The sequence below is a fragment of the Neofelis nebulosa genome, chromosome 7 (genome assembly GCF_028018385.1).
Source record: "Neofelis nebulosa isolate mNeoNeb1 chromosome 7, mNeoNeb1.pri, whole genome shotgun sequence".
In the NCBI taxonomy this organism is placed as follows: Eukaryota; Metazoa; Chordata; class Mammalia; order Carnivora; family Felidae; genus Neofelis; species Neofelis nebulosa.
Genome location: NC_080788.1, coordinates 21,868,780 through 21,883,365, shown reverse-complemented (window position 1 = coordinate 21,883,365; position 14,586 = coordinate 21,868,780). Strand labels below are relative to the sequence as shown.

The 14,586-nt window shown below is 41.5% G+C and overlaps 1 protein-coding gene and 1 pseudogene across 14 annotated transcripts in view; both read left to right on the top strand.

The window, feature by feature from the left end:
- TRPM1 (transient receptor potential cation channel subfamily M member 1) overlaps nucleotides 1–14,586 on the top strand; it is a 143,694-nt gene that overhangs the window by 101,665 nt on the left and 27,443 nt on the right. For 9 of the 14 annotated variants that reach the window (XM_058736835.1, XM_058736830.1, XM_058736828.1 and 6 more), the window contains 7 exons: nucleotides 789–1,081; nucleotides 3,352–3,580; nucleotides 8,663–8,785; nucleotides 8,985–9,116; nucleotides 11,115–11,243; nucleotides 12,927–13,178; nucleotides 14,293–14,485. In XM_058736835.1, the coding sequence (XP_058592818.1) occupies nucleotides 789–1,081; nucleotides 3,352–3,580; nucleotides 8,663–8,785; nucleotides 8,985–9,116; nucleotides 11,115–11,243; nucleotides 12,927–13,178; nucleotides 14,293–14,485 (1,351 nt within the window). The remainder of the gene's footprint in view (nucleotides 1–788; nucleotides 1,082–3,351; nucleotides 3,581–8,662; nucleotides 8,786–8,984; nucleotides 9,117–11,114; nucleotides 11,244–12,926; nucleotides 13,179–14,292; nucleotides 14,486–14,586) is intronic. The other 5 variants (XM_058736836.1, XM_058736832.1, XM_058736831.1 and 2 more) reach the window with 2 other exon arrangements.
- On the top strand, nucleotides 302–412 carry LOC131518560 (U2 spliceosomal RNA; annotated as a pseudogene).

Genomic DNA, 14,586 nt, shown 5'->3' with positions numbered 1-14,586 from the left:
TCATTTATAATTTCCTCTTTAATCCAACAGCATTTAAAATCCATAAGTATATTTAAATTTTTACAGATGCAGTCTTTGTTGTTGTTATCCTACTGTTGTTTATTTCTAGTTTTATTCCTTGATATGTAGACTACATGATTTCTGATACCTGAAATCTATTGAAATAGAAAATCTCAAAGGAAAAAAAAAAAAAAGAAAGAAAATCTCAAAGGAATTGGGGAATAATGTCTGGTGGGGTTTTGTTAATGATCTATGAGTGCTGAAATAAACGTGTATTCTCAGTTTATTGGAAACAGTTCTCATTGCTTCTCGGCCTTTTGGCTAAGATCAAGTGGAAACAGTTCTTAACATTTAGCTGTCAGATCAAACTTGGCAATTAGGTAATTTAATTTTAATTTTTAATTTAATTAATTTTCGTTTAAAAAAATTTTTAATGTTTATTTATTTATTTTAAGAGAGAGAGATCTAGGGAGGGGCAGAGAGAGAGAGAGAGAATCCCAAGCAGGCTCCTTGTTGTCAGCACAGAGCCTGATGTGGGCCTCGAACCCATGAACTGTGAGATCATGACCTGAACTGAAATCAAGAGTCAGATGTTTAACCAACTAAGCCACCCTGGCACCACTGCACATCTTTTCAGAAGAATTAATATACTGAGTGAGAACCACAAATGTACTTATGAAATCTCTTTATTACCACAGACAAAGGGGTTTTCCTTTCTCCAGTAATCTTGAAATCCATTGTTGCACACTTAAGGCAGAACCAGGAAAAATGTGCTTGTCTCCCCTCAGGATGATGAGCCTCCAACCAAAGGGAAGAAAAAGAAAAAGAAGAAGAAGGAGGAAGAGATCGACATTGATGTGGATGACCCTGCTGTGAGTCGGTTCCAGTACCCCTTCCACGAGCTGATGGTGTGGGCCGTGCTGATGAAACGCCAGAAAATGGCGGTCTTCCTCTGGCAGCGAGGCGAGGAGAGCATGGCCAAGGCCCTGGTGGCCTGTAAACTCTACAAGTCCATGGCCCACGAGTCCTCTGAGAGCGAGCTGGTAGATGACATCTCCCAGGATTTGGACAACAATTCAAAGTTAGTGTCTCAAGGGAATTTAAGAACCAGGAAAAACTATTGTCCTGAGTACTTGTCCCTTTGGGGGAGGGTTGGCAAATGTATTTTTCACTCGGGTACAATTATCTTTTTTTTTTTCATTTTTTTTTAATGTTTATTTTTGAGAGAGAGAGATAGAGCACAAGTGGGGGGAGGGACAAAGAGAGGGAGAGACACAGAATCCGAAGCAGTCTCCAGGCTCTGAGCTGCCAGCCAGAGCCTGACAAGGGGCTCAAACCCATGACCTGAGCTGACGTCAGACGCTTAACCAACCGAGCCACCCAGGCACCCCAAGTACAATTATCCTTAAAGCTTGTTCATAAATCATTTTGTCTATCATTTCATATTTTTTCTTCTCTCTGTGGTATTTCTAGACTGTCACTGTTTTGTTTTTTTATTTATACTTTCCAAGTGCTTCTCAGTTTTTCTCCAACTTAGATGGGACAGGACAGCCTGAGGGGCCTGCAGGTGGGCATCTCCCTTCCCACAGGCCATTAGGCTCTAATAATACCCCAATAGGGTAGGCTCTGGCTAACTTGTTTCTCCTTCAGGCAGGCCTAGTTAAGGAGACCAGAGTACGCCAACATATTTCAGAATGGTTCCTTTTCCCCTCCCTGTGCTGGCAGCATGAGGGGATTTCCCTCTCATCTCTGTGAGAACTTGGTGGAGCTCTTGGAGGTAAAACTCACAAAAACGTGAGCATACTTCCCTAAGACTGGGCCCCTCCCCTGGAGTTATTAAGTCTCAGACTTGTCCTCACAGAGCCTCCAACAATTTATCAGTTACAGTTTGAGTTTTCCTGCCCCAGCTCTGGTTCCAGAGGTTTCTGCTCTGGTATGTCATGAGTCTCTATATCTGCTGGTCTATCTCTACAGTTATGGGAGCAGCAGTTTGCCCTGTGACCTCACTTCTCTGATGAATTTAGAAGAGTTGTTGATTTTCGGTTTGTCTAACTTTGTGCTTCATGTTAGCACAGAATGGTGACTTCCAAGCCCCTACCATGCAGAACTAAAAACCAGAAGTCCCAGCACAACTTTATAGACTCATGAGCTTGGGGCGTAACCAAGCAACTCTGCAACATCCGGCATCTTTGTTTTCTGAAGCACACTGCTTTTATTTTGGACTCAATGATTTCTAAAGTCACTAGTTGACTTCTAAACATTGGGAATTCAAGCCTATCTAAAAAATGGGAGACGTTCCCATCTCAGTGGGTTGGTAAATACCATCCCTCTGCTTCTTGGAGGATTGTCATGGTAATGTGTCACCTCACAGCCTGTGGGACCTAAGGCCAGAGAGCATTCCTCTTCAGGGAACAGACAAGGCCATTCCTCCACACAGAATTCCTCCTATCTACATCCCTCAGCTCATAACTGGAATAAAATCTTACAGAAAATAAAGAAACAAAAACAGAGAGGGGCGATCACTCTGGGACTTCATCTTAACCACATTCCATGAAAAATGTTGAAGGTACAGGGAATGTTTACAACAGTCATTGAATGTTTGAATGAGGGCCATGTAGAAAATGGAATAAAGTTTATGTTTATAATTCAACTTGCCATCCTCTCCTCCTCTCCCCCAACTTGGCTCCCATTACTTCCCCCTCCTCCACCTCCAACCACTAGGCCCTCACTGCTCTAGGCCCCCATGATAACTAGAACTTGTCTCTATCATAGCCCTAGGAACGTTGAATTTTCTTGTGACCATTGTGTTATTGAAGTATTGCACACAGGCAGGGAAAGGCACACGTACAAATGTATGGCTTGATGACCGTTCACAAACAGAACACACCAGGATGACCAGCACCTAGATGAAGAAACGGGACCTTACCCAGACCTGCCAGTATTCCTGGTGTCCCCTTTCCTGTACCCTCCACAAAGGGTAGTCCTTATTCTGACCTCTATTGCCATAGAGCTTTGCTGTCCTTTCTGTCTGCATCCCTGTTCTGTGAAGACTTGAGGGAAGAGAACTTTGTCTTCTCATCTCTGAGTGCCTGAGGCCTGAGAGGCACATTTGGGGTCAATCTAAACTCCATTTGCAGCAAGAGCAGTCAGCCCCCCAACACAACTGAGCACAGAGCCCCGGCCCCAGCCATTCCCACCTGGCAACATACCCTGGGAGCTTCTGGGGTATGCAGAGCATTGGAAATCAAGGATTCTGTGTCCTGGGCTCCATGATGTGTCTGTGGATATGTCTCTCTCACAGTGTGTGTAGCCACTGCAGCATCAGCTCTGACTGTGCTCCCTTCCCTTCAGAGACTTCGGCCAGCTTGCCGTGGAGTTGTTAGACCAGTCCTATAAGCACGATGAGCAGATCGCCATGAAACTGCTGACCTATGAGCTGAAGAACTGGAGCAACTCCACCTGCCTCAAGCTGGCAGTGGCGGCCAAACACCGGGACTTCATCGCTCACACCTGCAGCCAGATGCTGCTGACAGACATGTGGATGGGAAGGCTGCGAATGAGGAAAAACCCCGGCCTAAAAGTATGTATGGCTTATTGTCATAATGGTAACAAGTGACACCTGTGTGAGCTCTTACTCTGCACCTTGCAGAGCCAGGCATTCCTGTGGATTATTTCATTTATTCTTCTGAACAGCCCCATGAGGGAGATGCTTGCCTTACAGATGAAAAACCTGAAGCTTCAAGATTGACTTGCCTAGGATCTGAGCTGGTAAGGTGTGGGTCCAGGCCCTGAACCCAGGTGGCCTAATGCCAGACCTAACTGGTGTGCCTGGCTCACAGAGATTGGAGTTCACCCTAACTAACCACATCCCAGGACAGGCCATCTTCCTGCCATTAAATCAGGCACCTGAACTCTGTTTCTATAGATCCTGTTACAACTCTGAAACTGTGTGATTATATATATTTTTAATGTTTATTTTTATTTTTGAGAGAGACAGAACATTAGAAGGGGAGGGGCAGAGAGAGAAGGAAACACAGAATCTTAAGCAGGCTCCAGGCTCTGAGCTATCAGCACAGAGCCCGATGTGGGGCTCAAACTCATGAACCGTGAGATCATGACCTGAGCCGAAATCGGACACTTAACCAACTAAGCCACCCAGGCGCCCCTGAAATTATGCGATATTATTTTAATTGGCAACATTTCATTATATGGGGTTTATAAGAGAATATGAAGTTATAGTAGGGTTTGAAAGGCTGTAGTCGGTACAAATTGTATTGTGATCAAGTCTTAGCTCTGCTGTTTAGTACTGTTAACTAGTAGGTAAGAAAAGATTCTAATCTTCAAATAATCTAGCTCCCTCACGGCAATATTATGCCAATCTCATGGGATTGCCATGAGAGTAAAGAAAAGACATCTTATGTTATATTGTGTAGTGTGGTTCTGGCAAATAGAAGGCATCTCATTTCTTTTTTTTTAAAATTTTTTTTTTCCACGTTTTTTTTTTTTATTTATTTTTGGGACAGAGAGAGACAGAGCATGAACGGGGGAGGGGCAGAGAGAGAGGGAGACACAGAATCGGAAACAGGCTCCAGGCTCCGAGCCATCGGCCCAGAGCCCGATGCGGGGCTCGAACTCACAGAGTGGGAGATCGTGACCTGGCTGAAGTCGGACGCTCAACCGACTGCGCCACCCAGGCGCCCCATCTCATTTCTTAATAATATGAATGTTATGCCTTGCCCTCATATGAAAACTGAGCAGTGGGATTAAAAGTCTGTCAGATTAAATGAGTATAAGGAGTCAGTGAGATCCAAGAAGGAAGGAATCAAGAAGAACAGAAATGAGTCCAATAAATAGATGGAATGACCAAGAGGCTACAAGTGTCAGGGATAAAGGTCAAGGAAACAAGAACAGTTTCTTAACAAGAAAATCTTTAACGAGAACATAGAAGGGGGATCAGATTTCAAGTAAAACAAAAATGCACACAAAAGTTAAGGCTCGGTTACGATTCAAATTAAAACTCAATGATTTTGAGCAACTGGTAGTGTGTAAAAAAAGACCATTTGACCTCTGATATCAAGAACATGATCCTTTAGTGGTACCAGAATTCTGCATTAAAATTGCCATATGGCCACACAATAAACAATATTTATATAGTAATAAAAATGGAAATGCTTTTTATTGGTTTTTCAGTTTTTGGAATAGTCCCATAGACAAAGCACTGAAGACTCGAATATGATTCCTTAAACAGAATACAAATGCCACCAAGTATAAAATACAAAAAGCAGACACCTACCTAGGTGGCTCAGTCAGTTGAGCATCTAACTCTTGGTTTCAGTTCAGGTCATGATCTCGTGGTTTGTGGGATCAAGCCCAGTATCAGGCTCTGGGCTGACAGTGCAGAGCCTGCTTGGGATTCTCTCTCTTGCCCTCTCTTTGCCCCTTCCCCACTCGCTCTCTCTCAGAATAAATAAATAAACATTTTTTAAAAAAAGAAAATACAGGGGCACCTGGGTGGTTCGGTCAGTTAGGCATCTGACTTCGGTTCAGGTCATGATCTCGCAGTCTATGACCCCACATGGGGCTCTGTGCTGACAGCTTGGAGCCTGGAGCCTGCTTCAGATTCTGTGTCTCCCCTCTCTCTCTCTGCCCCTCCCCCACTTGTGCTGTGTCTCGCTCTCTCAAAAATAAATGTTAAAAAATTTTTTTAAAAAAGAAAATACAAGAATCAAAGGCACAGCTGGGAAAAACTGGGTGGTAGAAGGAGGAAGGGAGGGTGGTGAGAAGGATAATATCCCATATTATAATGTGGGGAATCGAGACTATCAAAAGTTGTTGAAACAAGAGAAAAAGATTTCAGTTCATGATATAAAGTTACAAAGATAACCTTGTAGGAACTGAAAACATTCATGTGGCTATTAAAAATGGGAGCAGGGGCGCCTGGGTGGCTCAGTCGGTTAAGCATCCGACTTCAGCTCAGGTCACGATCTCGCGGTCCGTGAGTTCGAGCCCCGCATCGGGCTCTGGGCTGATGGCTTGGAGCCTGGAGCCTGCTTCCGATTCTGTGTCTCCCTCTCTCTCTGCCCCTGCCCCGTTCATGCTCTGTCTCTCTCTGTCTCAAAAATAAATAAAAACGTTAAAAAAAAAATTTAAAAATGGGAGCAGAGGAATAGATGAAATGAGATCAAGTCTTGTCTGAAATAATAGGATGTCAGGGCACTTACCTGGCTCAGTCAGTTAAGCATCCAACTTGGGCTCAAGTTACGATCTTGCAGTTCCCAAGTTCAAGCCCCGCATTGGGATTTCTGCTGTCAGTACGGAACCCACTTCAGATCTTCTGTCCCCTCTCTTTCTGCCTCTCCCCTGCTTGTGCACTCTCTCTCTCTCTCAGAAATAAACATTAAAAAAAATAGGATGTTAATAGGTAGTACTTAAACTAACAAAGAAATAACAATATAAAACGTCACTCATGTTGTTAAAAATATGAAGTTATTAAAAAAACTAAAATCAGAAATAGTTAAAAGTGATTATCTCAAAATATGATTCAAAAATACTTCTTGAAGACAAATGATATGAAATTACATATTAAAAAAAAACACTTTCTAGACACATATATCAACCCAGAACAGCCAACATTAACACACATTTTTAAATTACTGGATCTTAATGAAAAAGAAAAAACTCCCTGGGCATCCAGGCAAACACAACAACAACCAAAGTGAAAGTTACTTATAAGGGAAAGAAAATTAGATTATAATCAGACTTCCAGCAGCAACCACTTGTGTCAGAGAAAAAATTGGAGTGTGTCATATAAAGATACTCCCAGAAGGAAAATGACAGACCAGGATTTTATATCCAACAAAAGTGACTGTTAAATATAAAAGGTATACACAAACCATCACCAACAGGCAAGGACCCCAGGAAATATTGTTCTTATGAGCCCTTTCTAAAGACTCTATTAGGTAATAAGCTTCCAAGAACCACAGTAACCAAAGAGGCATCAATATAAGGACTAATAGTAAGCCTCAGATATATATTTACATATAGTGCTGAGACTAGGGGAGGGTTAAGAGGGAGAGAGTATAGTATGCAATGGCTATGTGTTCTGATAATATAGATATAATACAACCTTTTTAAAAAAGAGGAGAGAATTGAAACACCTATGCAAAAAAAAAAAGTAACTCTTCAGTAATCATAATCAATAGCAGTAGTATTAACATTGTTATTCTGAAACTATAAAGCAACTGAATAACGAGGGGTATTTTAATTCTATCATGTCTGTCCTTTAGAACTAGGATTCAGTGTGTAGCAAAGGGAAACATAGCTATGGTCTAGAAAGGGGTAAATGAAAAGCCTATAGTGTTTAAATGGAAGCATCAGTACAAACTCATTCCATCTCTGAGCAATGAAAAGACTGGACACAATGACCTACTGAAAAGCAGTGAACATCTCCAATGCCCAGATTGTGGTCTTGCAATACCATTTCCCACTAACTGGGGCCAGAACTTCTTGGAGAAATGATTCGTTCCAGATCTGGAGCAAGAAAATTCCAAGATAAGCCTAGAACATCTTGACATACCAGATGGCAAAGAAGCTATCAAAGATCAGTAGGGTAAGAATGGGAGACAGAGGAGCCCACTCGAAGAGGCTTCCACTGGCCAAAAGAGACGTTCTATTCTATTTCTTTGGTCTATTCATGCACCTACACCCTACTATCTTAATTACTGATTTTTTGTAATATAACTTTTAATGTACGGTAGAAGTAGCCCTTTTGTGGTATCCTTAACAATGTATCACTGAGGGGGCACCTGGGTGGCTCAGTTGGTTAAGTGTTCGACTTCAGCTGAGGTCATGATCTCGCGGTTAATGAGTTTGAGACCCACATTGGGCTCTGTGCTGACAGGCTCAGAGCCTGGAGCCTGCTTCAGATTCTGTGTCTCCCTCTCTCTCTCACTCTCTGTCTCTCTCTCTCTCTCTAAAATAAACATTTTTTTAAATCAAGAATTGTATTATTTAATATAACATATTAATATTCATATAAAAATATATATTTAATAAATATATAATATATAAATATAAATAATAGTTATTGTTTAATATTACAATATTATAATAGTTAATTGTTTAATGATATACTAAATATTTTATTATTCAATAATATAATAGTTTATTATTTAATAATATAATGATAATATACTATTATAATAATTTTTATTATTTAAAAATAATATTGGAGATACACATCAGTTATTTATGCATAAAATATTTTTTATCTACTTCACTATCAGTATTACTATAGTTTGTTTATTTGTTCTCATTTATTATATTTTAATTTAAAGATTTACCCGCTTTGAAACTCAATATAATCTCTTTGCTTTTAAGACACAATTCCACACAATACTGCTTGCTGTTTATCTAAAATAATGTGATGAAAGTATTTACAGTTTTCAGTTGCAGCTCTACCAACTCTTATTCAGTGTATCAAACAGAATAAGCCACAGAACATCAGAGCAGAGATAAACCTGTTTTAGGACAAATCAATTTGTTGAGTGGTGCTGAAGGTCATAATTTAAAATTTTTTTTTATACTAGGAAAATTTTCTAGAATTACCATAGCTTAGAAATCTAAAAATTAAAAAAAAAATCTTTTTTATCATCCTATATAGGTTATAATGGGGATTCTTCTTCCCCCCACCATCTTGTTTTTGGAATTTCGCACATATGATGACTTCTCATATCAGACATCCAAGGAAAATGAAGATGGCAAAGAAAAAGAAGAGGAAAATGTGGTCAGTGATACCTTTGACCATAACAGTATCAATTGACTTTCATTCTCAAAATTGTTGAGATTTCTCTTACCATGAATTTAGAAACCATAGTAATTGGGGAAATTTGTATAATTCTTTATTTTTTTAAAAAATATCTGTTAAATACTGTGCATTTCCCATTTAGCAACCTGCTTGCTGTGTGCTGTTCTCTGTTTTCCAGGATGCCAATGCAGATGCTGGTTCAAGAAAGGGCGATGAGGAGAATGAGCACAAAAAGCAAAGAAGCATTCCCATTGGAACAAAGATCTGTGAATTCTATAACGCTCCCATTGTCAAGTTCTGGTTTTACACAGTAAGGCTTCCTCCTTCGCATTGGCCATCTAACATGTTTTGAATATGCAGGATTGTTAGAATCAAGAAACATGTCAAAGGCTTTTAAAAATGTTTTAAAATTCACCAAATTAAAATGAATTATGAAAACAAAACTGGGACTAATTCACATCTTCACCTAAAATTGTATCTGGATATCTTGTTCTATATTTTACATGCATGTAGGAATGTGGCCATCCTAGCCCCAAATACACCATTTCATAAAGCAAAATAGTCTTATTTGCTTAAGATGAAGGATTTTTTTTTAATGCTCTCAGTAATACAAACTTAGGGAACTATAGCTTTATTTTTAAACGGACACAGATGACTGGTGATTTAAAGAGCAAACTCACAGTTAACCATTTTTTTCATAAAACTAGAGGGGCCACTAAAGAAATGTGGTTGAACCCAGGTCATAAACTCCTAGACCAGGGGAACAAATTAAGGCCTCTACACTCTGAAATGCACACCAAATTGACCACAGTCTGGCTTCACACTCTCCTCCAGCTGCCTTTGGTGGCCACTGTCTTGGCATCTCCAATAGTGTGGCCATCTATAACCAGAGAAGACTCAGTCTTACACATTCATGCTGGGACATCCGCAGATGGGCAGATGGGAAGGCTCCCAGCTGCGGGAGGTCCCAGGAGGCACACAAAGGCTCCCACAACCTTGCAGTCTGGGGAGGTTGGGACAAGACTACTCATGAAACCCCAAGCACCAAGCTTCAGCCTCTGCCAGGCAGGCCCTGGCACTGTGGCTCCATTTGAGACTAGGCAGGGACAGGCGATGGGAGGTGAGGAGCTGGGTCCAAAGCTATGAATGAGGCAATCGGCAGGGGGGTAAGCAGTGGGCAAGAGGAAGGCTGCATGTGGATCCAGATCAACTATGCACCTGGACACCCAACCTTTTGGTAGTCACACCTGGTGTGGTGGCAGAGCCACTGCTGCCCATCTGCTCTGGTAAGAACCAGCTGAGCACTGGCCTGGACTTCAGGAGAGCTCAGCATAGGGTGGGGCCACACCCTATGTAGAAGACCCCCAGTGTCACCCTGCCCCTCGGACTGCTAGCTCTGACCCAGTGGGAGGGTGTGACATGGTTTATAGCTTCCCAGGGGATTCTGACATGGCCCAGTTTGGAGAATTCTGATTCCTCTGCAAGGAATAAATCATGGATTCGAGGGATTTTACTGTATTACTGGCAAAGCTTATGCAATTGGGAGGGGTGGGGGTGAATCTTAAAAAATAAGAACTGCCGAATCACAGATGCACAGTTGCTAGAACACTCCCCCCTTACCCCCATAACTCCTGAAGAGGCTTGTGCCAATGAGGCTCCAGAGGTGAAGATTCATCAGCTCCACAGTGAATCAACCTCAGACCACCTCCTTCCCACCTGATACCTCACTCTCATATACCTCCAAACTCGGCATCTTTTCTTGCCACAAAGATAGGAAGCTTGCCGTGGCCACAGCAAACCACAGATATGTGAGCCCTAATTGTGGGGACTCGAGGCAGCTCTGTGCATCAGGGCAGACAGCTCTCACCCCTTCTCTTCTAACCTCCCACATCCACTAACAGTGAAAAGATTCAAGAGGGAAATTTGCAAGGCAGGGAGAGAAAGTAACATTTTCCAATTTCCAGGAATGTAGAAGTCACATGAGTGAAATATTAAAATTTTCTTGTTTCTCATAATTTTGAGCAGCTCCATAATTCCCCCATGAGGGTGATAGTAGCCACAAATACATCTTCATTTAGAAGATGAAATGCCAGTGCCCATACGATCCTAAAGTATAAAATGCCTCCCGACCTGCCTCAAAGTTTATCTGCACTGGTGATGTGAACAGAAAGTTCCTCTAGGTGAGTCAGTCCAGCTGGAAACGAAAATTTGTTCTTGAAGACCTGTCAACCTGAAAACAGGATTTCAAAGTGTGTTTCCAGCATGTGTTATCTCCCCAAACACAGCTAACTGTTGTTCTGCCCTTCAGATATCGTACTTGGGTTACCTCCTGCTATTCAACTATGTCATCCTGGTGCGGATGGACCGCTGGCCTTGTCTCCAGGAGTGGATTGTCATCTCCTACATCGTGAGCCTGGCATTAGAGAAAATACGAGAGGTGATTACTCCAAAGGCCCGTCCCAGCCCCACTAACCACTGACTTTAATTCAGATATAGCTTCTTATTGCAAAAGCACTTCATGAAAATCACAAGTGCCATGGGACCTTTTTCCTCTCTTGAGGTATCACAATCCCAAATGTATTCTATTCTTTTGCTTAAGATTTCTATGTCTTCTGCTTCCAACTGAATCTGAATTTGCAAATCAAAACACAAGGCAAAATAAATCTTTAGTAGCAAAAAACATAGTCTCAGTGCCTATAAAAGCAACAGTAAATGTTGCCAGATACCTGAGATAAACCAATTTCCACAACTGATGTTTTCTGGGAACTGAACCTAGAAACAGAGAGAGACACAAGATGACATTTTTCCTACAATTTAGGACTCAGAATCATGCCCAGGCTCCCTCTACCACCTCCAATGGGGATTCTTCCTTCTTATTAAGGAAGGGCTCTCAGGAGGGGAAATAGGGCCAGGTAATTTTCTAACATCATCCACAAGTTTTAATTCACTACATTAGCTTGTAAAGGGAAAGCTGATATCCAAGAAATATGAATTTGAACTGAAAAAGCACAAAGAAGGATTCACATTCTTTTCCACCTGACATAAAACCAGGACTGTTGTTTTGCAATTATTACTAACCCTTCCTCACTGAAAAAAATATTACTGGCAACTTCACCCCACAGAGAGAGTTTGATGCTGTCAGTCTAACAAGAGCCTGAGAAAGAAAAAAAGTGCCAAATCCAACATTTTACAGCCCATCTCCTTTGCTACTGCGCTTTCTTTTCTAGTTGGGCTTCATCAAACTCTGAAGATGTTACAAGTGGGATTTCCCAAGTGGCCTGCGATATCATCCCTAGTGCCACCATGATCTTGCTGAGTATCAGCCATGTGCTAAGATTTCCTCCAGTTACAGAAAAAGGGTAGCCTCAGCCAGTATGGATGAGCTTTTAAATTAGTGAATCCCTCTGTGTTGGCCAAAAAATAGCCACCACCCCATCCCACTCACGGGGTCCCCAGGACCTACCCAGTCTCCATAACTAAAGGGGTACCACATGGCACAGCACACCGCCTCCCACTGCAGGGTCCATGGGGCTCACTGTGTGTGCACCTGTGCATGCTGGTTTTTCAATATTTTCAGTTTTACTCTGAGGAAATAGTGATTTTTTAATCAGTGGTGATTTTTAAAGGGTGATATCTTAAGCAGGAAAATCATTTAATTTCCTCCCGACTTCTCCTATCTACATTGCAAAGGAATTGTGGCAAACATCTCCTAGCCCGATTCTGCCATCTCCACCAGGTGGATTACCCTTTTGTGAGCCCACACGGGTGTGTCTCCCCTCTAGACTTTTCCTCCTGGACTAACTCAGGAACATGGGCTGATGGGCACATATCCAGAGTATTAAAAAGAAATCAAGAGGCAGCTGTTTTAATTACACCAAGAGGAACATAATTTAGAAGGCATTTCCTGAGAGTTTGTGAAACACTGCATCTAGGAATATAGAGGATTCCATGGAATTTTCCTTTCGAGATATCTTTCAATGCCTGAGAAGATTAGTGTGTAGAGGTCTTCACCAGGAAATGGGACCAGATGCCCTGGAATGTTCCACCAGTCCTATCTTTCCAAGATTCTGAGATGCGGCTTCCAACACAGCATTCCTTGTTCATTGTTCTTTGTTTTCAGATCCTCATGTCAGAACCAGGAAAACTCAGCCAGAAAATAAAAGTTTGGCTTCAAGAGTACTGGAACATCACGGATCTTGTGGCCATTTCCATGTTCATGATTGGAGCAATCCTTCGCCTACAAAAGCAGCCATACATGGGCTATGGTCGAGTGATCTACTGTGTGGATATCATCTTCTGGTACATCCGTGTCCTGGACATCTTTGGTGTCAACAAGTATCTGGGGCCTTATGTGATGATGATTGGAAAGATGGTTAGTACTGACATCCCGTTAGTAACTAGAGATGCTGTGGTTGTGGTTAGAACCTGAGACCAAGCCTTGGGTGTGGCTTTGTCAGATTTCATTTGGTCTTTCCTTTGCAATTAGTTTCTTACAGGAAATGTTTTTTGCTTTAAGATACATAGTTTTCCTACACATTAATATGGTATATATATACAGTACATACTGCTTTATACAGAGGTATATATATATATATATATATACTGTATCTATGTATATACTAATACTGCATGTGTGTGTGTATATATATATGTTTATATATATAGCAATAATCTAGTTTATAACATGTGGTAAAAGCCAGAGACAAATAGGGCCCACGGTCACTCCACAACCTGTATTCCAATCTTCAGCCCATGTACTCTGGCCTGAGGGTAATTCATGTGATTAGGCCAAGTCCATGGCAACATTTCTTCCAGAATAGGCCATACTATATGGAAAAAAAATGAGTCAGCATATCATCCTTACATCACCTAAAACAGCTTCAGTGTTAGGACCGGACCCAGAAGAAAGGAAGTATCTTAAATTTACAAATAACACTTTATAGCGCACGTGGCTTTGAGTAAAAGGATATATGATTTAGCTTATCCTGGCAAGGGCCCTCATCTTCAGAGATGTCCAAAATTAGGAATTATACCAGTTCAGTATCCACAGTAAACAGAGCACTGCTCACTGTAACCACTCAGCATTTGTGTAATGAATGAATAAATATCATTCTGTATTCTCAATTCATTATCTTGTTTTCTTAGATATCTCCTCCTCTGACTCCTTAGTTTCCCTTACAAATTCCCATGTTTCCCCCATAATTCTTCCCTTTCTTCATTTGCACTCGTAGTTATGAGAGGACTATTTGTTTATGGGCAACAGTAGAGGAGAAGAAAGAATGAGAACAAATGAGGGAGTCAATGTTCTAGAATAAGATGTATGTATTGCATGGTGTATAAAAACTAGGAGCCCATGGCTAAGATGGAGAGAAGAGAAAGAGACTCTCTTCTTCCTAATTAAGCACTCATGAAGTCTTTGGGGAGAGCATTACAATGAACCAGGTGAACCTCGCCCATGAGTCAAGACACATGTTTTCTCTGCTCAGATGATTGACATGCTGTATTTTGTGGTCATCATGCTGGTTGTGCTGATGAGTTTTGGAGTAGCCCGTCAAGCCATTTTGCACCCAGATGAGGAGCCTTCTTGGAGACTGGCCCGAAACATCTTCTACATGCCCTACTGGATGATCTATGGAGAGGTGTTTGCAGACCAGATAGACCGTAAGAATAGAATTCATAGTAAGATTCTCTTCCCTGCTTCTGAGGCAGATGATCAGTTCCAAATTAATGGAAGAGCATGTGTTAATTTGGAAATAAATTACTTTTTATTCTGCCATGAG